A 24,472-nucleotide genomic window follows, 5' to 3' on the forward strand; every position below is an offset into this window, starting at 1 on the left:
TTAAGTGAAGGGGCGATAACTCCCGCCCTCACATCCTTGCATCTAGCGAGTGAGGAAACTCAGCGACGCGTTTATTCACTCTAGAGACTGGGTGTCGCGGATTTCAATTCTGGCAAAGCAAACTCCGGGTTTCAGTCTCCTGGGACCGCTTTCATTTAGTTGCGATTTTCCTGTGAACGCGCCTGCGGATTAAACGAACTACAGATTACTCCCCAAAAAGCTTTTAATAGCTATAAAATTATTGTTTTACGTCATTTGGTAATGCCGGTGTTATAAACTTAAAGAAGACACGGAAAACAGCACTAAATACATAGTATGACAGACAACTACCTCTGCCCTCCCCCCGCGCATCCCAAGCGGTAAACATAGCATTTCAAGCGACTTTTACACTCCATTCCGCTTCCTATATCGATTGCTTCCAGTCTACGGTTTTACGTAGCATTCGCTGCTGTGGTTTCTGTTCATGCAGACCAATGTTCATATCGCACTGACGGAGGCTGCTACCCCACGTCCCCTGGTTCCTTTCAGTAATGTCCACTCCTTCCTTGTCTTCCCCCTAAGCCATTAGCAGCCAATTGATGTTTACTAAGGTGCTTAGTGTGCCGCGGCGCGGACGGCACTGGAAGATAGCGGCCGGGCTGAGGGTGGAGCGCAGCCACCGGGATCCTCGGGAGGAGGCTGTCGGTCTGTGATGCGCACAGGGCAGCCGGGCATGGAGCAGGCTGCACCTGGGAGCTGTGCACAGGATTCCCGAGCCCGGCGCCGCCGCAACGCACTCGGAGCTTCGCGTGATTGCTCAAAAATGGCGGATGGAAGCTTCGAAACTTTTTCGGATTCGGGGGCGTGTTCCTGTTGTTCAAAAGGGCGTGGCTAAAAAGTGGAAAGAACAGCAAGGAACACGCCCCCGAATCTGAAAAAGACGGAGCCTATTTGGAGGGACGGCTCTCTCCTCCAATGGCTGGCCTCCGTTTAGGAAGCCAGCCAATGGAGGAGAAGCAAAAAGAGGCGGGCTAAATAGCCACTCTAGGAAACATTAAATCTTCCGACTTCCGGTTCTGCCTTCGGCAGACCGGTAGTCCTCGACCTAAAAAGGACACAGACACTGCAAAGTCCATGGGGGCTCTCCAAACACAGTCCTTTCGGAGTGGCTCCTTTCGTCGCCCCGGAAATAGAGGAGCAGGTAGAGGACAGGGGTCACAGCAAACCTTCAACAAAGGCAACACACAAAGTACTTACGATAAGAACACCCGGGGTGGATATCGTGGCTCCAGCACAAAGGGTAGAGGACGCGGATACGGCAATACCAGGTCCTCCCCCAAGAACAAACAGTGACGCCCTCTCCCTTCCTCCCAACCACATAACACCTGTCGGGGGAAGGCTACAAAGGTTCCTGTCCACGTGGAACTCCATCACCACGGACAGGTGGGTCAAAGATATTATCAAACTCGGTTACTGCCTAGAATTAACCTCCACTCCACCCACCATACCACCAAAACACCGTCCTATGTCCTCAGAGCACTTAGCGCTATTACAGCACGAAGTGCTAAGTATGCTGGAAAAAGGCGCAATAGAGGTCGTGCCCGTCCACGAGCAAGGTACGGGGGTGTACTCCCTGTACTTCTTAATACCAAAAAAGGACGGGTCACTCAGACCTATACTAGACCTGAGACCCCTCAACCGCTACATTCTCTCACAGCATTTCCACATGCTCACCCTACAACAAGTCCTCCCGCTGCTCAAATAGGGAGACTTCCTAGCCACGCTGGACCTCAAAGATGCGTATTTCCACATACCCATTCACCCCTCACACAGAAAATATCTCAGGTTCACTATTCAAGGGCAGCACTACCAATTCAAGGTTCTTCCCTTCGGCGTGACAACAGCACCCAGAGTTTTCACAAAGTGCCTAGCTACTGTGGCTGCACATCTACGGAGGCAACAAATTCACGTCTACCCTTACCTGGACGACTGGCTTGTTCAGGCAAAGTCAGCCCAGCAATGTGCCAGCCACATGTCCCACACCATTCACCTTCTTCACAGTCTGGGGTTCTCACTAAATTACCCGAAATCACATCGCCAACCCGCCCACGTACAACAGTACCTAGGTGCGACCATAGACACTCTGGCAGCCACAGCTCAGCCAAATTTAGTGAGGATCAACAGCATACAAAAGCTGATTTCCAAGTTCAAACCCCAACACTCCCTTCCCGCGCGAGTGTTCATGCAGCTGATAGGCATGATGGCCTCCTGCATTTTCATAGTCCCACACGCGAGACTACATATGCGCCCGCTTCAGGAGTGCTTAGCACGTCAATGGAATCAGGCTCAAGGGCAACTAAAAGACCTAGTGTTGGTGAGCGGCCGGGCATACAACTCTCTGCATTGGTGGAATCCACAAAACCTTTGCAAGGGCCGACCGTTCCAAGAGCCTGTTCCACAAATAATACTGACAGCGGACGCGTCTCTCCAGGGATGGGGAGCTCATGTACTCAATTACACAGTGCAGGGACTATGGACAATACAGCAAAAGAAGATGCACATCAACCTTCTAGAACTGATGGCAATCTTCCTGGCAATGAAAGCATTCAAAGTACACTTGTGCAACAAAGTCGTGTTGATCCGGACGGACAACATGACTGCCATGTACTATATACAGAAGCAGGGAGGAACACACTCTCCACAGTTGTCTCATCTGGCTCAGAGCATGTGGAAGTGGGCCATTCAGAGGAACATATTCCTCATGGCGGAACACCTCCCCGGCAAGGACAACCAGATGGCGGATCTGCTCAGCAGACACAGCCACCAAATGCACGAGTGGGAGCTACATCCGTCAGTGCTCCAACCGTACTTCCAACAGTGGGGTCATCCAGAGATAGACCTATTCGCCACAAGCGAAAACGCAAAATGCCAAAGCTTTGCCGCCAGGTTCCCACATCCACAGTCGCAGGGCAATGCGATATGGATGAACTGGTCCGGCAGATTTGCGTACGCTTTTCCCCCAGCACCATTGATACCGCTGGTGGCACGCAAACTCAGACAACACTCACTGACACTCGTCCTAGTTGCTCCAACATGGGCACGCCAACCATGGTACACCACCTTTCTCGAACTTTCCGTGGTGCCGCATCAAAGACTGCGCATCAAACCCGCGCATTTGACGCAGAACCATGGAGAGATTCAGCACCCAGATCCGCAACAGCTGAACCTGGCAATCTGGCTCCTGAAGTCCTAGAGTTTGGCTACCTAAACCTGCCACCTGACTGTATGGACATCATTAAGGAAGCTAGAAGGCCCACTACCAGAGCTTGCTATGCAGCCAAATGGAAAAGGTTCGTCATTTATTGCAACAATAATGACATTAACCCGCTAGACGCATCCATCCAAAACATAATTTGTTACCTCTTACACCTATACCGATGCAATCTGGCGTACACCTCAATACGTGTCCATTTGACCGCAATATCAGCCTATCTCCAGAACAGGCAGCACCTCTCTTTATTCAGAGTGCCTGCCATCAAAGCATTCTTGGAAGGACTCAAACTAGTAATTCCTCCAAGCCACCCACCAGCTCCAATGTGGAACCTCAACTTGGTCCTCACACGCCTGATGGGTCCACCCTTTGAAACCTCTACACTCATGCGAGATTCAATTCCTCACCTGGAAAGTAGCTTTCCTAGTGGCAATCACTTCTTTGACGAGAGTTAGTGAACTCCAGGCACTAACCGTTCAAGAGCCATTCATACAGGTTCACGCCAACAGGGTCGTACTACGTACCAACCCCAAATTCATGCCCAAGGTGATATCGCAGTTCCACATGAATCAAACCATTGAACTGCCTGTTTTCTTTCAAAACCCACAAACTGTCGCAGAAAGAGCACTCCATACACTGGATGTAAAGAGAGCCCTCATGTACTATATAGACAGGACTAAAGTCTTTAGGAAAACAAAACAACTTTTTGTTGCCTTTGCCCCACACCACAAAGGTAACGCCATCTCCAAAGCAGGTATAGCCAGATGGATCGTTAAGTGTATTCAAATTTGCTATCAAAAAGCTAAACGCACATTAACGATTCCCCCACGAGCCCACTCAACACGTAAGTTAGGGGCCTCCATGGCTTTCCTGGGAAACATTCCTTTGCATGATATATGTAGAGCAGCCACCTGGTCCACTACACATACATTTACAAAACACTATTGTGTAGATGTGCAATCAAAACAGCAGGCAGCTGTAGGACAGGCTGTTCTCAAAACTCTTTTTCAGACCGCTGCAGCTGGCACTGGTAGCCGCCGCTAATGGGAGGTACTGCTATATATTCTATGCACAGATATGAATTCAGCAGCCCACATGCCTCGAACTGAATATGCTACTTACCAGTATGCATCTGTTCTTGGCATGTAGGGCTGCTGACATTCATATCGCCCACCCTCCTCCCCGGCGCCTGTAGCAGCTGCAGCTCTCAGAATTCCTGTATAGCATGGTCATCACTTTCTGTATCTACTCCATCACTGCCACAATGGCGAAAAACAATCTGAGGATGGAGAGGATGCCCATGCGCACTGTGGTCCAGGGGAGGAGTCACCTATCTCAGGATACTTCGAAGACTCTTCCAGGACAACAACGTGCAAACATCCGGACCCAACACTAGGCGGCGATCTATGCACAGATATGAATGTCAGCAGCCCTACATGCCAAGAACAGATGCATACTGGTAAGTAGCATATTCAATATATCTCGAAAATGCTGCAAAACCCTAGAAATGGACGGTTATCAGTTAGACATTAAATCCGTGCACTCCATGCTGAAGCCTATCCAGGGCTTTAAGGTGGATAAAAAAACAAGCACACCACTGCCTAAGCACACCACTGCCTTTCTCCGAGGCGAAGCAGAAATGCCTCGGAGAAAGGCAGCGGCCATTTCGGATTCGGGGGCGTGTTCTCCTCTTGCCATTGGCTGGAGGAGATAATTAGACTTCTTGAAAAAAACACGCCCCCCGATCCGAAAAGGACGGGGCCTAATCGGAATGACGGACCTCTTCTCCAATGGCTGGCCAGCATTCAAGAGGCCAGCCAATGGAGAACAGGGGAGAAGAGGGGCGGGTTCAAGCCCCTCTTCTCCAAGTCATTATCTCTCGCAAGCGAGACTGCGCAAGCGCAGCCTTCGCTAGCCGAGACCTAAAAAGCCTTGAAGTGTCTGCAAAGGGACGAAACGCGTTGGCTACATGGAAAAGTTTAAAAAAGATTAAGATGTGAACCATGGATAAAGGTAAACGGCTTTTAGTTCGCTTGCGTTTACAACGCATGACAACGCGGTTGTTACAACGACCGCTTTATTTCGCATACTGCTACAACGCAAGTCGGGACAACGACTTGCGTTAAGGAGGCAGACGGTGTTGATTTAAAATCCAACACCTTCCCTAGTGTCCGCACAGACTGGAGTTGGAATAGTAAATTATACTATTCCAACATCCACTGCCCCATAAAAGCAAGTCGTTGTTCCGACTTTCGTTGTAACGGTATGCGAAATAACGCGGTCGTTGTAACGACCGCGTTATGGCATGCGTTATAAACACATGCGAAAAAATGTCCTATATTCATGGATAAAACTTTATGGTCCAACATTTGCTCAGTGAGTCTTAATGCAATCATGTTTTTTAGTACACAACATTTTAGATCAGTATTTGTATGCAAGAGACTTCCGGCATCGGTTGTTCCAAGTGACGCCATATGAAACTCGAGCTTTGCTTTTGTCTGTTAGTTGGAAATCTTCACTGCAATTATTGCTACAATTATCTTCACGAGTCTAGATCTCTACCAGTCTCATCCTTTGTGCAATGCCCCTTTTAGTTTAATAAGATGGTGGTTAAAGCGCGTAGAGCAGTAGGCATTATAAACAAAGCCTTATGGAGGTTGAAACTTAAAACTGATAAGGGTTGAATGATAAAATCATATAACTACATATTAAGTTTTAAAACCATTTTACTCTCATTCAAACCCACATTTGTGTATTAAATATTTAATTAAGTCATTGGGTGTCGTGGGACGTCTTTTGTGGTGTAACAAATAGATTTTGGATGGAGGTGTTTTTGACTTGGAAATGCTCACATGCCATTTGTACGCCCTATATAAAACGTGTCTGAGTACAAATGTCAATGTCTGGTATCAGTCTTTCTTTGAAAATATCTAACTTCATTTAGTCCATTCTTACATATCTGATAGAGCCTACTAGCCGCAGATTCCTTCACGTAGAATTATCCCCAGGCGTGAGACTGGATCCGTAAACTTAATGCCACAGCAGCTCTGCACGCCGGGGGCGGGGCGACATCACGCAACTCCGACCAGGCGTCGTCCGCGTACGTGACGTCAGCGAGGTCACATAAGACCCACCCCAGCACGCCCATGTCAGTTTTTTCCTTTTCCGCGTGCAACGCGGATCCGATCCTTGCTACGGGCCTGTTGGGCCCCTTTTGTCTTCCATTTTTTAGTGGAACAGTGTGCGAATGCCTTCGGGCTTTAAGACTTGCACGTCTTGTGGGCATCTTGTGTCGGCGACGGACCCTCACGTCATTTGTATGTGGTGTTTGGGGGAGGATCACGACCCACAGACTGTACGCAGTGCCAACAGTTGAAGCCGAAGTCGCGGCGGGAGCGCCGGATGAAACTTCTCTCTGCGCGTCTCTCCATGTCGATGTCCTCCCCTCGGTCTGTTTCTGCGGGCGGCTTCAGACTCTGCAGTGGTCGTCGTCCTCGCCTTTCTCCGATGTCACGTGAGCGTCGCTACCCGGTGGGTAAGTGTTGCAGTTTGTCCCCGGGGGCTGGTTTCCGGCCTCCCGGGGGCGTGGACTCTCCACGGGTGATGCGGCCCCGCGTGTCGTCCTATCCACCGTTTCCCACTGTTGGGGCGTCGAGAGTCCAAATGGAGACATACGCGGAGGCTTTGCAGGCCTCGCTAGCGTCTCCTCCTCCTTCCACTCCTGGGGCGTCGGCAGATCCCTCGCTCTGCGCAGGGCCCTCTGCGGCGCCGCCGGTGGCTCCGGCCCTGGTTGGTTCGGATCCAGGCTTGGAGGATGTGGTACTGTTGGGGTGCGGCTCGTCTGGGGCACCTCCTTCAGGCCACGGCGTCTCTGCCTCGCCACAAACTCCCGCGGGGGTCCCTGTGGTGTCGTGGGAGGTCGCCGGGGCTCAGGTCGCATCCCCGAGCCCCTCTTGGTCCTTCGACAGGGTGGTCCTGTCTAAGGCAGCTGGACCGTGCGGAGCCACTGGGGTCGGTGGACCCTCCTTGTCCCGCTCTGGGTCGAGGCAGAGGGAAGACCCCTCGTCCCTCCCCGGGCCCCTCTCGTCCCTCCCCACAGGTGGCTACCTCGTCGGAAGGCGAGTTGGAGGTTGAATCGTCCCTGGCGCCGCCACATGGGTTGCCGAGCGAACTTCGCCTCGTTCTGGGCTGCGGCTGTCGGAGGGCTTCGTGCCACTCCCCAAGCTCGTCTTGTTCCCCTGCGCAGGTGGCTGCCTCGACAGGGATCGGGTCAGCGTCACTCCGGCGCCAACCCGGGCTGGTGCGGCTCCAGCTCTACTCCGGTCTCCGCTCCGGTCCCCGTTGCGGGGTGACTTGGAGGTCCTTTGTCCGGCTGGCGCCGACGTCCTACCTTAAGCAGCGGACTCTACGGCTCCGCGCAGGGGTCGTGCTGCGGATTCGTCTGCGGACGCTCCTTGTTCTCCGGAGGCATGCATATTGGTGTCGTCCTCCCCGGAGACTGGTCGCCGTGTGGTGTCTTTTTTCACCGACGTCGAAGTGAGGCTCCCCGCCCTTCCTGGGGCAGAGGTGTTCGTCAGAAGAGCGGCAGGTCCCTCATTCTTCGGCTCCTTCTGACTTCCATGTCTGGCCCTTGCCCTCCACGCTTGGCCTCAAGGACGGCCGCCTTAATTGCAGCCGTCGCCCACGGAGTAGCCGATTTCTCCACCGCAGGGCCCTACGGAGGTGGGTGCGGCCTTCGCTCACGCGGTGTCCACGGCTGTGGGCATCCTGCGCATGGGTGACCCGGTGGCTCACTTTCCGGCGGACCATCTATTGGAGGTCCTCCACCAGGGCTCTGGTGGGAGGGAAATCTTACTTCCCTTTGAGGGTTCGCTCCTTTCTTCCTTGACGGGGGGCTTGGAGACATCCTGCCACAGGGTACCCGGTGCCTCAGCATCTTCTGCACCGGCACCTCCCGGCGCCGTGTGACCCAGCGTGTCTTTCCCTTCACCCCTCAGCCGCCAGCCCCCTTTGCAGACTCCTTTCCCTCCCTGCTGCCGCTGTTGACTTCACCGCCCCGAGAGGCCCGCTGGCTGGACTCTTGGGGACGCAACATGTTCGCCTCGACCAGCCCTTAACACCTTGTGTGTGCTGGCTAGGGCCTCCTCCTGTTTGTGGGACTCAGCTGAGTCTCTGGGATCTGCAGCGTCCCAGGAGTCGGGCCTGGTGGACTTACGGCATCATGCATTGGATGGCCGGGAGCTTGCGGCGTTTATTCTCCGCTCCGCTCTGGAAATCTCAGAGGTGCTAGGCCGGGCCATGGCTTCCTTAGTCGCTCTCCGTCGCCATGCTTCGCTTCGGGACGGAGTATTCCCTGAGAATATTCGGGAGCGATTCATCGACCTTCAGTTTGATGGCAGCCTGTTGTTCCATGCCCTGGCCGACACCGCCATCCAAAGGCTCTTGGCAGGGCTCCGTCCTCCTCCTCCTCCTCCTTATCCTTCTCCTCCTCCTCCGTCCCCTCCTTAATGACTTATGAGTTAGGTTGATTCTGGGCCTTCTTAAGCTGGCTGTTCTGGCTGTGCAGTGTGATTTCTGGCCGTTACGTCCTTCCTTGGGACTTTGGCATTGTTGGCTGCTGGACTGCCCTTGTGTTGATTGTGTGTGGTTCTGCAGGAGTTGTTGCGCAGGCTTGACCCTGAGATTGGGCCTTCTGCATTGCTTGGGCTGCTTGTCAAGCCTTCTGCGGGGGTGTTTTTTTCCCCGTGGCTCTTTTGGTTTTTCCTCTGCTGCGGAAGTTCTTCCAAAGATGGCTCCCATTTCTTGGGACTTAACGTACCCTATGTGGGGTAGTGGTAGCTGTCATATGGCTTGCGCTCTGCTGGAGGGTTCTGGTCGCCTTTGGGTGCCTGTTCGCCATGGCGTTTAGGTAGGTTGCTTTGCTTCCTGAGGTCGTGTGCGTGGCCACTTGTAGTGGTGCCCGGGCATCTCCTCCTCTTCCTGCTCCTGTCCTGAGGTCTGGGATGATCCTGTGTCTCCCTTGCCGGGCATCGCCTCCTCGGCCTTCCTGGGGCCTCAGGCTGTTCTTCTTGCTTCTGGCTTTGACTGCCGGCGCTGTTCTGGCTGACAGGCTGTTCTTCATCTGGAATGGGTTTGCCCTTTTTCCCCTGGTTTCCTTGGGCCCTCTAGGCTGTTTCTTTTCTTCCGCTTCCTGTCCTGGCATTGGGTGGAAGCTATGTTGCCTTGTGGGGGAGTGGGGTGCTTCGGCCTCTCTTTGCCCTTGGTTCCTCTGCTGTGAGTGTACGAGCCTCTTCAGCCTTCTTTCACTCCTACATCCCCTTGGGCTCGGTGGGGTCCTGCTTGTGGGGTTCTCTTGGCCTGGCAGGGGCAAGGTTCTACCTGGTCCACAGATCTGGTCCCTTTTGGGGCCCTCTGTTCTGCATGGCGGCTGGGATCCTTTCCCAGACCCTCCTTCCCAGGGGGTATTGCTAGGGTATCTATTCTACGTGAAGCAATCTGCGGCTAGTAGTCTATCAGATGTACGATTTACTTACCTTCGGTAACGATGTATCTGGTAGAGACGATTCTAGCCGCAGATTCCTTCACGGCCCACCCTTCCTCCCCTATTCTGCGAGGACCCTTGGGTTGATCTTCGGTACTCCCCCTCCCGGTGGGGGGCTGTCTCTCCTGTGAGTGCCGTCCTTGTTCTTGACGGGTGGCTCCGTCTGGGGAAGGTTCATTCCTCCTTTGGTCCTTTGAAGGGTGGGGTTCCGGTGCCTTGCTGCTCTGGCTACTCAAGGTTTTGGGGTGATTACTTTCTATCCCTGTCCTCCCTCCCCTCCTTCCATTGCTATCGTCTGATTAAGGGTCCTCTGGCCTTGTCTTGCCCTTGTCCCTTGTGGGTGGTTGCCCTATAGGTTGGGGTGGCTTGGAGGTTTGTTGTCCCCGTCTGTCTTGGGACTGGTCCCATTCCTTGCTCAGGATGGGGGAGGTGGTTTTCCTACGTGTGCCATGACTTTTACGCATGTTATTGCCTCCGGGGCACAGGGATGGGAGGTTGTCTGTGTGCTGGCAGGGTGACTGCCAGGTTTCTGCTTGTTCTTCTTTCCCTGCCCTTGGGTTCTGCGGTGTTGGCACTACTCTGGTGGTGTTGTTAGTCGCCGTTTCCTTCCAATTTTTCTGCTCTTCGCACACTGTTCCCATGCTTCCACAGTTGTTTATCTGGTGATTCCACGTTGTGGTGCGGAAAAGTTCTCCGCAGAAAACTGACGTGGGCGCGCCGGGGCGGGTCTTATGTGACCTCGCTGACGTCACGTATGCGGATGACGCCTGGGCGGAGTCGCGTGATATCGCCACGCCCCCGGCACGCAGGGATGCTGTGGCAAAAAGTTTCCGGATCCAGTCTCACGCCTGGGGATAATTATACGTGAAGGAATCTGCGGCTAGAATCGTCTCTACCAGATGCATACTTACCGAAGGTAAGTAACTCGTACTTTAATTAAATCATATTTTCTGGGTTGTTTTTAATCCTTTTATCTATTCATTTGGTGCCAGCAAATAATTTTATGATACTGTTTAAATCTTTTCTGCAAATTCCTAGAAAGACTTACAGGTGTCATTAAAGTCATTTAACATTTTACTTCAGTTATAATGCATTTTTTCTTCTTCTTTGTTTCTAACGGTGCTTCTGTCTTAACAGATGATGGGGAACAACCCTCTGTTGGCGGGCAACCCTCAGCTTCAGGAACAGCTGCGACATCAGTTGCCTGTCTTTCTTCAGCAGGTAAAGAACGATTCAGTCTGACAGAACGCATGCATTAGACATGATATAAAATATCTGTTCCTGGCCAACTTTACTTAAATAGGTCGGCTGCTCCTCGCACACCATCCAGACAGTTCAGTCTGTGGTAGATGTTCTTTAAGTATTATTTGGATGGTAGTTGTCTACTGTGTGTTTTATTTGCTCACAAAATTGTAACATCTACATTTATGCTTTATTTCAATCTTAACTTGATTATTGTTTTATTGTTATTGGTTTTACTGGAAGTGCCTTTAAAAGAAATTTTTCAATTAAATAATTTGCTAACTGTGTCCTTTTTTTAACGGGATATTGTGATATTTTTAGTCATAATGCTGTACTCTTGGATGTGTACATTCCCCTGTGTTGCTCCATTTAATATTCCTTTCTTTGTCACAGAAGAGCCCATTAGATTAGTTTGTAGACATTTGATTGAAACTGAAGGAAACCCCGATCCTCTTTCCTGTTGCTTCATAGATGCAGAATCCAGAATCCTTATCGGTAATGACCAATCCTCGTGCGATGCAGGCACTGCTGCAGATTCAGCAGGGACTTCAAACGCTGCAGACTGAGGCACCTGGGCTGGTACCAAGGTAAGAGCTGACTCCTGGTAGTTGCACTTCTCATGTAGGTGATCAAAGGAGCACTTTAAAGTTGTCCCATTTTAGCTGCGAGTAGCTCTTCCAGGCCTGTATTTTGCCTTGCATTTTGTTACTAGGAGTTTTTTTCATTAGAAGGGCAGTACAGCAAGCACCAGTAACTCAAGCGTGACTTGTGTTACATCTAAAATGCTACAACGTTTGATCTTGGTGTTAGTAATGTACTACTGACCTCTTCCTGTGCAAGAGTGATTTTACCAATGTATTATCGATTTGTAAAAGCACATCCTGCACGGGGGATCTCAGATGCACTGTTGACCTTTGCATGCCAATCCATTATCTGTGGGCTCCATTATCTGTTTTTGATTTCTAGAAGTGACTCTGCAGTGATAATGGCAGAAACCCACTACATATGGGTGAAAGCATGTCCAGGAGTGTTGACCTCAGAAACCTAATAATCTGAGTGCACACCTTGTGGAGCTGTGATGGCTTTGTATTTAGTTATTGATCACTGTGAGAAAGTGGCTCTGTATATACTGTTCCCAAGTAGGTGCAGGGTGTACAGAGTCCACAGCCCCCAGAGGTTTGGCAGAGGCTAAAGTTAGATATAACCTTACTCTCTAAAGTGGTAGCTTGGTCGAGCAGTAAGGCAGTATCAGAGGACAGTGTAAAGCATTTGTTGCACACACTCAGTCAGCAAATGGTCTCACACACTCAATAACTGAACTCTAGGCCAATGGTTTATATATAAAAAATATATGCTTGTTTTATTTTAGAACCAACAATAGGTATTAAAATATACTTTCTCAGAATGAGTTACTTTATATAAATACTTTTGCAATATGCAATTGACTTTTGTAGAAAGTTAGAAGTGGTTGCAATAGGCAACACTATTTTAAACACAATCATGCATTGAGCTCAATGGAAATTTCAAGTTATTTGCAACAGATTACTTTTAGGATTACTTTTGAGATTCCAGGACTGGATCCTAGATTCAGTCCTGGGTCAGTACTTAGAATCAAGTGATGAAAGTCGACTTAGTTACGGTTATGATTTTTAGACAATATTTTGCTATTTTAAAAGTTGACACTTAGAAAATATTTCATAGAAAACAGTCAATGATTCCCTATGGAAGAAAAGTGAAGTTGCAGGTATAGTATGTTCTCATTACTTTTGTAATCCAGTACTGGGTGCCTAGACTCAGTACTGGGACCTTTATCCAAAACAGGTAAGTAATTACGTTTTCACAATCTATACGATTTTTAAAGAATATTTAAAGATTGCGGAAATCGACACTTAGAAAAAATTTCACAGAAAAACAGTCAATGGTTTCCTATGGAAGAAAATTGGGTTACTGGTAAGTACGGTTGTGAGTATTGCTGTTAGTCAGTGCTGGGTGCCAAGATCCAGCACTGGGAGCTCAACTAATAGCAGGTGAGTATTTTCGTTACTCGGCTGATTTTTGGTGAATATTTTAAGTTTTGAAAAGTCCACACTTAGAAGAAATTTCAGGAAAAACCAGTCAATGTTACCCTATGGAGAAAATTGAGTTATCGGCTTTAAGGTAAGTACTCGACTGGCAGGGTTAAGGTTCTGGGCATAGACTCAGGGGGTCTCCCAGGGTCAGGTAGGTACAGTTGTTACACCCTCAGTGGCACAGGGGCAGCCGGGTGCAGAGAGAGTTAGGCCCAATGTTATCCAATGGGAGGCAGGGGGGCCTTGGTTGGTGGCTGCTGACTAGCAGGCCACGCAGCTGTGGGATCTGGGCTCCTGGTCACTTGCTCAGGGAAAATGGGGAAGTAGATGGGTGTAGAGGTTACACTGCCAGCTGGGTGCAGGGTGCTTTTGAGCCTTCGGGCGCTCAATTGATTTCAATGGGAAAGCTCCGGTTTAGAAAGACTGCAAGCTCGGGGACGAAGATTCTTCAGGTGCCGCCACCACTTCGAGAGGTAAGTGGGGTAGTTGGAGGATAGGTAGGTACCCCGGAGTTGGGCACAGGGGGCGCCGGGCATAGGGGGCCGCGGGGCATAGGGTGCAGGTGTGCCTTTTGGTGTCGGGAAATCTTACCCTCTGTTGATCGCGGTTGGGGGGGGCACCTGGTTCTGAGGCTGCAGGCGTCGTCAGGAGAGTCTAGGGAAGTCCTTGGGTGCCGGACTTGGGGTCACAGTCGCCGTGGCGTAGTCCTCGTGGTCTTAGTTGACTCCGGCACAGGCCAGGCTTGGCGGGTGCAGAGTGTGAAGGGTTCGCGGTCTCGGGCTGATGCCAGGGATTAGAAGCAGATTTTGAGTAGAGCCTCTACTCATGGGAGTCCCAGGGGCTTAGAGCCAAAAGGTAGCCAGGTCCTCCGGGGTTTGTGAGGTTGCTGGCCACAAGAGATGCCGGGTTGGAGCAGGCTCGAGGGTCGACCGGCCGGTAGGGCTGGGGACAAAGCAATTGGTGTCTTCCTCTTCTTAGCAGCTGCAAGGAAGGTCTTCTTCTTTCTTCTTGCTCTTCTTTGTATTTCGGAATCTGGGGAAGGAAGGTTCAGGGTGCCCCTAAATACTAGATTTAGGGGCGTTACAGGTAGGTAAAGGGCAGAGACCAATGGGTCCCTGTCCTGGGGTGGGTACACCCCCTATTCTCCCTCATGCACTCGAAGAAAAGTTCAGTAGTTAATCTTGTGATATCCGAAGAACTGATTATCACAAGATTAACTACTGAAATCAGAACTTCGGATATCACAAGATTAACTACTGAACTTTTTCTTCAAGTGCATGAGGGAGACACTCTCTTAGTCTAAGAAAGTGCATTTGCATCATATAATCATCCTCTTACTCAGGAGGACTTACCTGATTGCACCACCCACCGGATTACTCATCCAACTAACTTCATTTTAACAAGGAGTGCGTTACTCTGTTCAACCAATAACTACACCCCCTATTCTGCCACTCTCCTGTGGGAGGGGGGCAGGGGCTCTCCTACCCAGGGGTCCAGCAACATGTCTGCTGTGTGGCAGCCTCTCAGACCAGACATGGATTGTAGGTTAGGTTTCAGGGGGCATCTCTAAGATGCCCTCTGGGGTTCTTGGTACATTAAATTCCACACTGGCATCAGTGCGGGTTTAATGTGCTGAGAAGTTTGATACCAAACTTCTCAGTCTTCAGTGTTGCCATTATGGTGCAGTGGAGTTCGTGTTTGACGAGCTCTAAGCACCATGTACTCTTAAATCGCAGCACTGCACTTACATTGCCCAGGAATGGACCTGGGTACTGTAGGGGCACAGGGCTCCTGCGCCCACACCACTGGCATAGGGCACCCAGCTAGAGGGGTGGCTGATGTATGCCAGGGCAGTGTAGGTGGTGGGCATGGCACACAGGGATGTGTGCTATGTCGACACTTTGTTTTGTCTAGTACCCAGACACTCCGCCTGCAAGGACAGTGTGTGTGTGTTAGGGTACAGGGCCTCTAAGGGTAGCACAATGCGTGCTGCAGCCCTTGGAGGCCTTCCCTGGTCACAAGGCCCTGGGTACCTAGGGTACCATTTACCAGTGGCTGACATGTGGTCAGGGTTTGCCAATTTGGGTGTTAGGTTTTTAGGGAAGGAACATAGGCCCTGGGCACCTGATTGGCAGGAGTCCAGGGCACACTCAGTCAAAGTACATTCAGCAAAAAGTGAGGGCATACCATGCAAGAAAGATGGCACTTTCTCACAATCACTGAAAGCATGTACGTAGTGCTAATATTACCGATGCGACATTGACCTGGACAACCATGTACGCGGTGGTAATCTCACTGTTGCGTTAGTAACCATTAAATAATATATTGTGTGCATACGCTGGGATTGATGATTTCCCTGACTATTTGTCGAACTCATTTTTTCTTATTCAGCTAACGATGCCAATGTTTTTCTGCTGAACGCTTCATCGGAGTTTGTATGTAATATATTCATGTGTTCGTAGCATGTGTGGCTTTAGATACACATGCTCTGCACTCCCCTTCCATTAAATCTTGGTCCCAGACGTTTGCAACTTGTTTGCTTCTGAAGACGCCAAAGTCACAAGAGTTGTAACTCCTCCCTTGGTCCATAATGCATCTGGACACCTTCTCCATTCCAGGCTTTCTTCCACCATCAGGCTCTGACCTTCCACATCGCAGTCCTGGGACCAACGCTTTCCACAACAGTTTTCTTGGTGACCGCTAATCTCCTTTCAATGCTCGCTATGAGGACAAATCCACGAGTGCCACCATGAGTTTATTCCTGAAACTCCCCGGAGTTATGACCATATGGTCACTGGCCATTACCCTTTGACACATTGCTCCTTGTGGCTCAACCCTTGGTAAATGATGGACATCAAGTCTTCTCAGTTATTTCTTCGACTGCTCCTAGAGAAAAGGTATGAAATGTATACCCTTCCAGTTCTGCCCTAGTTGTAATGCCAAATGCCCTAGAGCAACAAGCAAGCGGGTTGTAATCTGTGCATCCTGCCAACCCACTGAGAGACCTGCGACGCCTGCCATGCTTTCCGTTGCAAGAAGGACCTCTGTTACTAGAACAAACAGCAGTGGGTCCACCACAAGATGCAGTGGCAAGAATCCTCTTAACGTCTGAAATTTTGGGGGCTGAAGACCCTTCATCACAGAGGTAGAAGTCTTTGGAACTCCTAGCATTCCTGCAGCCCAGGGAATATAGAGGCCAGAGGCCATCTTCTCAAGAGGCATCTAAAGCAGAAGAAGAGGAGTTGCAAGAACTTGTCACAAAACGTTGCAGCCTCCATCCAAGCACGAATATCAGATTGAACCTGACCCTTATACTTTCTGCCACCGTGCGTGCACACCTTTTCAGCAACATTGTTGCCATAGGGTCAGTCTGGGCCTCTGAAAAGCTCTTCAACAGAGGCAGAGCACCGCTTTCGTGGGAGTCCGGCTTCAAGCCCAGAGTTGAGCTGACAGCAGCAGAAACCTTCAGGTTTTGATCCCCTGACCACCACTCCCTGAACTTGAGAGTCCGGGTTGATGCCCTTGAAAGCCCTATCTAAGGACACCAAGCTGCATTCCGCTTTGATACCAGCTCGAGCACCGAAAAAGCCCTCTAGAAGTTAAACTAGATGTAGAAAGCCACACCACTACTGATATCAAAACCATTTGGAAAACCATCAGCCTATCCCCTTGCTGCCCCCCAATGCTAAAATCTGGCATCACCGACAAGTCTATCTTCTAGAATCTCTCTTAGGTCCTTTATGCGAAGCAGAATATCTTCATCTATCCAGACACTGGACAAATCCTTACCAAGCCCCCTGGCTCCAGTGCTTATTAGTAACTTGAAGAAATGCAGGCTGTTTTTCATGATTAACTAGGCCTCGAACCTTCAAGGCCACCCACCCCAAAAAGAGTTAGGGACTTCATGATTGCTTCTCGATGCAAAGGATACAAGCAGGAGGACACTGGAATGATCTAGTGTTGGTAACAACCAATTCCTGAGATGCAGTAGCAACAACCTCTCATTAGTCATACCCATTCTGCAAGTAGGCATCTCCATGGACTCTTGTGGGGTGGAGTGCTCTTGTACAAGAAATGACCGTACAAGAACCAGGCCCCCCAGGATCACAGATACCACATAAATTGCGTAGGATGGCTAGCCATCCGTTTAACCCTCAAAGCATTCCTCAAACACATTCAGGGCAAAACACTCCTAATAAAATTGGACAAAATGACATATGTATATTAGATTTAAAAGAATGAAGAACCATCTCATCTTTGTGCACTGGCTCAGGAGATTCGGGAATGGGCAACAACATTAATCTGTTGAGCATTTGCTGGGAGTGCAGAATGACTTTCTGGACCTGTTCATGTCCATGAGTAGGAACTCAACCCAGAAATACTTCACTAGTTCTAGCATTGGTGGGAAACCCCCGACCATTGACCTGCTTGCCACTCCAGAAAATGTATAATGCTCCAACTTCACCTCCAGGTTACCCACAACCGTAGTATTGGGGCAATGCAGTATAGATGATCTTGTGTTTGGGGATATTTGCCTATACGTTTCCTCCTGTCGTACACATCCCGTACGTAGTAAGAAAGATTAGGCAGGTGTCCAGGACCCTCATTCTAGAAGCACTATCCCGGGAAAGACAGGTCTGGTACTTGATGAGCCTGGAGAGGTAAGTCAATCCCCGCAAGAAGCTCCAGGCCAAATCTTCGCACTTAGCAACAGGGCCAGCTCAGACACTCATTCACAAAAAGCGTTCCATACCTAACCTATTTATTAATCTTTAAAATGCCCCCATTCGGTTTTCGGATTGATACCCAGCTTCGACACCTACATCTAAATCAGTTGTACCTCTCGACTTGGCATCCGAGTTCCTATAGTTTGGCTGCATCATACATCCAGAGGAATGCATAGTTGTTCTGTAAGAATAAAATATTATCATTGCAGAGGTGGAAATTAAATTGTTATAGCGGAGAAGGAGAGAGAACCTGTTCTGCCAGAAAGAAGTTTTGTTTTTTTTAATCGTTAGAACAACCTAAAAAAGGTCCACCTCTTTCACTGTTAATTTGAAAACTTCAGTCTCCTAGAAAGCAAAAAACAATAGCTTTAGTCAATACGTCCAAATCCAACAATTGACATTTTTAGCACATTTAGAGTTGTTTATTTTTTTTTTTTTTGGTAACACTAATCCACATATTTATTTTTTAATTTGGAAGACATGTGCAATACTAAGTCTGTAAACCAAAATGTATTCAAGCCAGCCGCATGTTGCAGAAAATTGCAAATAGTACGGGATGTGGTGGGTTTATGAAAGCCCATCGTACTCTGAAATCAGTCCTGTAGCCTGCAGCCCACTGGGAAAATGCCAGAGTAGCACGTCCGACCCCAGCTACTTGTACCATCGCAATCCCTCTTATTTAGAGTGCGGCTAGCGTCACTTAAAGGTATTTGTTGGCTTTGTGTTATGTATTCTTAATCGTTCACCCTTTATTTTATTTTCTAGTTGTCAGAGCCACCTAAGAGTTCTATTGGCATGATTAGTGAGCATTTGCTTTATGGCGGAGGCAAAAGTGACTGCTTGTACATGACTGTCCATAAAGAAGTTGTAGTACTCTGCTGGTTTGGTCTTCATTGGCAACACCACAATAACCTTCTGGGGTTGCAATTTCAGCTTTGGTTCATTTGGAGTGCCTGGAATGCCTGCTTCCACAGGAGGAAGCACAAATTCGGAGAACCCCGTGTCGTCCTCGTCGTCCACATCTACGCCTGCCAATGCATCGCCAGCTGGTGGTACCACTGCCCAACAGCAGCTCATGCAGCAGATGATCCAGCTCTTAGCAGGGGGATCTGGGAGCTCGCAGGTGCGTACATGAGGCTTACTCCCTCCTCACCTGAAGGTGACTTTCTTTCAGAGGAGGCTTTTGAAATGCAGTAATCGACTATTGATGATGCATGTCCTTAATATGCATTAATTGGGTGGAAAAAAGCACTTTGTCCACTCTTTGATTGCATTGTGTTTTATTTCTACAGCAGTGTTTGTTGAAAATTGCAAAGTTTGCAAACCACACGCTGTACGTGCTATACTTTGTAGACCGTTCTGTGGAATGCCAATGGCATCTTTGTTATCCACTTGCTGGTAGATTTCTGCGGGTTTATGTATACAAAAATAGTTTTGAAGGATGAATGTTGCGTTAGACACCATATTCTTTACTGTCATAAACTGTTGTCAATCACAGTACCATCTCGGTGTTCCCAGTACAATTCTGAACTTTAATTTCAGTTTTGTATTTTGACTTGTGTATCTTTATTATGATTAAATCATGCAAATGATTCTGCCCTCCTAGACAGTAGTTAGCCAACGCTTTATTAGAGGACACCAGTAAAGAGTAGTTTTAGGGTAATGCATGCTTGACGCATTTGTTTCTTTTTTTTTTTTCCATTCCTACCAGTGTCTCCCTTTAGTCTCTGCACAATCGGCACAAGCATCTGTTCTTTTATATTAACCTGCGTGGTGTGAATGATCTCATTAATGTCATAGCAGAATCCTATTCATGCTCTAAGAGGAATTTTGGATTGCTTTTAGTCTTCCTGTGTTGTCGTTGTGATCAACCGCTTTTTCCTCCATCCTTAGGGACAGACTCCAGAAGTGCGGTTTCAACAACAGCTGGACCAGCTGAACGCCATGGGATTCATCAACCGAGAAGCGAACCTCCAGGCGCTCATAGCCACGGGTGGAGACATCAATGCCGCTATTGAGAGACTGCTGGGCTCTCAGCCCTCCTAAACTGTGGCCTCACCGACTTGTGTGCACAGGACCCTGCCTGGAAGGTTGCTTCTGTTTCGCTCGCCACGATATCTGACTGCTGCCCATCGTGTATAAAATCCGGCTTAATCCCGACATTCCTCCTAAGTTAAGATTTCATGTTGAAACGCTTACCAGTTTACTTCCGTGTGGATCAGGATCCCGGCGATTGGCCAAGAAGATTGATCAGCTGCATATTTTTTCCACCTTCATCCTCCTTCTTTTGCCCCAGATGTACCCCAGGACTCTACTTCATAACTGGCATAGAAACTAGTCCTAACCTGACCAGTTGTCTTTTGAGTAGTTTGATTTTAACTGTATAAATAATGAACAGTCTATTTCGCTCTGGGTTATTTTTTTGGTAGCAATGTTGAAAGTATCCTCATCCTCAGTTTTGCACAGACATTGGAACAAATCATTGAAATGCATAAGCCTAGTAATCCTCTTGAAAGCGGGAGAGTGGATTGCTCGGCCAGTAGGATGGTTCAGGTGCGTGAATTGTACTCTGTAGGCACATAGCAAATGATAAGTGTCACATTAAGAAATGGTAATTGTCCAGTACATATTTATGTTGAATGACAATCTTATCCACCTCCGAGATACCTGGATTCAATTTTCAGACATAGAACAGCTTAACCTCCTGTTGCTTAGCTCTCAAGTCTACCTTTTGCTCATCCCACAGTCAATTGCAGACCCTGTTTAGTTCATTGTTTTGCCACTCGGATTTTAAGGTTCGCTGATAACAATAAACCATGATAGAGCAGTGGAGCACCAGAAGCAAGTGCAGCGTTATGTTTTTAGTTTTAAAGTTTTGTACTGAAGAAGTAGAGAAAAGGGATAGAAGTTTGTTATGGGCATGACATCAGCAATTCTTTTATAACACATGCTGGCATGTTCTGGAAAAGATGATGCAGACCAATCTAAGTCTTTGTCTTGGCAGTGTCTTCACAATTACGATCCAGCCGACAGGTCACTTTCCTATGTCAGGTTTTTATAGTGGTCTGTCACCACAATGAAAACTGCCAAATTGAAATACCACAACATAACAGCTGATGCGGCACAATTACTAATACAGAGGCTACCACTGCATTGAGAAAGGTAAGTACAAAGGTAAGAGCTAATCTTCTAAAAGTTTTTTATTTAATATACTTTAACCCAACCTACAATTTCGTTCGAGGCATGTCTGGCTGTATAGCCACATGCTGTGCCTACTCCTGCCATCTAGTGTTGGGCCGGGATGTATGCAAGTTGTTTTTCTTCAAAGAAGTATTTTTATTCACGAGTTTTGGTGACTCCTCCTCTTGCTGGTATTGCGCCTGGGCATTGGTCCATTATTAGATTATTTTCTTTTCACTGTCTAGTTCGGACGTGGGTTCCAGTTCAAGACCATCGTCTGTACTCTTTTTAGTTCCCACAGTAACTCCTAACCATCGGTATTGTTTTATAACGTTTATCACTTTTCACTTCCGTACCCAGTTGAAGACTCCATTTGCGCCTGTGCGATCATTGGATTGATCTCTGCCCCACATGGGGCCTCACTCACCGGTGTCGCCTTCTTGTGCCATACAGCTCGTTCCATGCCATGTCATGAGGGTGATGGAACGCATGCCTTTTAGGTGCTATTCAAATTATCCAGGGACCGACCTCCATCAGGTCATAACCTTTGCCTTTTGTCTGAACATAACGAACTTGCTTGCGACTTCTTAATATCAAAGAAAACCCTCCGGGACCGTCTGTGCCCGATGTTTGCAGAAGTCCCAGAGTAGTGGGAAAGAACCTGTGGACCTCTGCAGCCGACGAGGAGTCATTCTCACCAGAGGAGAGAGCCAGCCCTGACCTAGGGATCAAGGACCTTCCAGCAGCTCAACAGGTTGAGTCCACACCGTTCCCCCCCCCCCCCCCCCCACCCACCTCCATGATGCAGCTTGCAAGCCGAGCAGGCTTCCACAAAAGCACCCTTGAACATCAGCAGCAGACCTTCGAGCCACCACTGTCCTCGGACCTTGGTAGGCACAAACATTAACTTCAGCCACAACGCCCAGCTCCGCTCAGAAAAAACACTTGAAACAAGCCGGCTTCGGGCCATCAGCGACTGGCTTGGCATCGAGCAAACCATCTTCCCCAAAACGACTGAAACCAGCATTGGCGTCGTAGCCTTTGACGGCAAAGTAGACTATCACCACGGTGGCCAACGAAACAGTCAAACTACTCCTCCATCAGCATTGTTATTGTCTGGAGCCAACTACCACACTTCGCACAATACTACCCCACAAACACAGACTTTCTGCAAAGCACATAAAACTGCTCAGAGAAGAGGCACAATCGCTCCTTCACAAAGGCGCCATCGGACCAGTACCACCTCGACAACAAGAATCAGTAGTATACTCCATCTAATTTCTAATTCCCAAAAAAAGATTGCTTCCTCAGGGCCATTCTGGGCATAAGGCCTGTCAACAAATACATTCACTCAGAACATTTTCAGATTTGCCACCCTTCAAGATGTTATACCTCTTCTACAGCAGAGCGACTTTGACCGCTCTCGACCTGAAAGGCACATACTTTCACATACCAATACAGCTAGCGCATCAGCACTACCTCAGGTTTGTTGTCAACAGCAAACACTATCAGTTCAATGTACTTCTCACTCACCTTACTGCAGAAAACAATTAACAATGGAGTTGATGCCCATGTACAATACCAACAAGAGACTGAGTCTCTCAACCTCAGGATTCGAAATACTTCTTTGAAGATAAACAGCTTGCACACATCCGGGCCCAACACTAGATGGCAGGAGTATGCACAGCATGTGAATCTACAGCACTACAGGTCACAAAAAAATTATCTACTGGATATCTAACATTTTTCTTACCCTACAAACAGCACAAACCATTGTAGTATGCCCTAAAATGAAAGCCTTGTCTGCCTTAAAATACGTCGGGTCTAAAGGTGTTATACTAACATACAGCTTAATACCTACCGTATTGGATTACGTGATATTAGAAGCCGTGGGTATTTGGTAAATTACGTTATTCACTCCCTCATGATCATTGTGCTGTTTTCCTGAATCCTATATCACTAATACTATTTCCTGGATAAATTTCACTTTCTTTCGCTCACCGTTTGGTCCCTTGTAATTTAGTTACACAGCTTTGTGTAAAATGAGTTAATCAAACTTCTCTTGCAAGTTACACACATTTTAGTTGTTGCCTTAAGTTTATTTGCTTAAATCCTGCACTATTTTTTACCCCTGGATGTTCTGTCAAAAACCTAGGCTTTTTCTTCTTTTCTAACGTAATTAGGAGCATCAGGAGAAAATCCAGTTTTGCAATTTAACATTTGTTAGGTATAAAACAATTAGCAGGTCCTTAAAGTTTGAAGACTGAAAAATGGATGTGTGAAATTCTAGCACATCTACTTTGCTGCATTTTATCACCAGCTACATTTGGGCTAATAACAGCAGTCCGACAAATGTAATAGTAACTCAGTGGCAGTCTCAGTTCCTGTTTTTCCAGACCTGTATAGAAATGCATGCCAGTGGGGAATGATGGGAATGTTTACTAGTCTCTGCAAGAAGGTATGTGAGAACACAACTTATTTCTCCTTAGGAAGGGGTATTTCTTAAGATGACCTCTTCTGGAAGCAATAAGCGCAAGTGTTATTTCTCGCATCGAGTAAGAATCGGAAACTGAAGGTCCTAGTTACTGTCAGTTCCGACCTCTGAAATGGTCTGTTTTATAGACTGACCCCTTCACCCCCCCCCCCCCCCGTCTAACTGCTGCCTGTCAGACTCCAACTTGGCATTTCAAAATGTCATGTTGGTGCTCTTTACCCAGAGACCTTCTACCACGCAATCTAATATCACCATCGGCTGATCTACAATATTGGTGCCAGTTTAATCTATTAAATGTCCAACCATGGCTTGGAAGGGTTATGAACCTTAAAACGGTGTATTCCATAGATGCGTTTTTGGAATCTGGTGTGGTGCTGACATTGCTGTCAATTCTGTTGAAGTGGGTCCTGACTCAATTGAAAAGGCCACATCTTCCAAACTGCACATAAAATGCTCAGTATTTGAAAGAGGCAGAATGCCTCAAATTCCAAATATCTTAAGGTTTCATAAATATTTGAGTCTAATTTAAATCTGCTGTGGTCAGTTGTGGGGTATTTTCCTTAAACTGGCTCGCATGGCAACCAATGCAAATTGCCATCTCAACACTTTTCACAAATTCAATGGGACATGGTTTTCGGCATGATGCCAAGTCTTACGCTACAAATAAGACAATATCTGATCTTTACTTTGGGGTGATTTTAATACTGACAGCCAGTTGCTGCAGATTGTGTTGGTCACTGCTGATGAAAACATTGATGCTTGCCTCCCTGCTAGACGCCCCCAAACTTCTTTATGTGGAATAATGCTTTTCTCCTCCTTCAAGGAGCCTTTCAGCAAAGACCTTCCGATGAAAAACCGCATGGGTTATCTCTCAATGTATTCCAATGTTTCAGAGGAAGAGGGCACTTCTTCCTCTCCTAGCAAATTTGGTTTTCTTTAACGAGTTTCTGAAGAACAAAGAGGGTCCTC

General features: G+C 48.2%; 1 protein-coding gene across 2 annotated transcripts in view; it reads left to right on the top strand.

Moving 5' to 3' along the window:
• UBQLN4 (ubiquilin 4) overlaps positions 1–20,670 on the top strand; it is a 153,778-nt gene extending 133,108 nt beyond the window's left edge. For both annotated transcript variants that reach the window (XM_085639568.1, XM_085639567.1), the window contains exons 8-11: positions 10,929–11,012; positions 11,505–11,620; positions 18,763–18,952; positions 19,723–20,670. In XM_085639568.1, coding sequence (XP_085495694.1) covers positions 10,929–11,012; positions 11,505–11,620; positions 18,763–18,952; positions 19,723–19,875 — 543 coding nt within the window. In that variant the 3' untranslated portion in view covers positions 19,876–20,670. The remainder of the gene's footprint in view (positions 1–10,928; positions 11,013–11,504; positions 11,621–18,762; positions 18,953–19,722) is intronic.
• Positions 20,671–24,472: the final 3,802 nt, after the last annotated feature.

Source organism: Triturus cristatus, chromosome 12 (assembly GCF_964204655.1).
Source record: "Triturus cristatus chromosome 12, aTriCri1.1, whole genome shotgun sequence".
Lineage (NCBI taxonomy): Eukaryota > Metazoa > Chordata > Amphibia > Caudata > Salamandridae > Triturus > Triturus cristatus.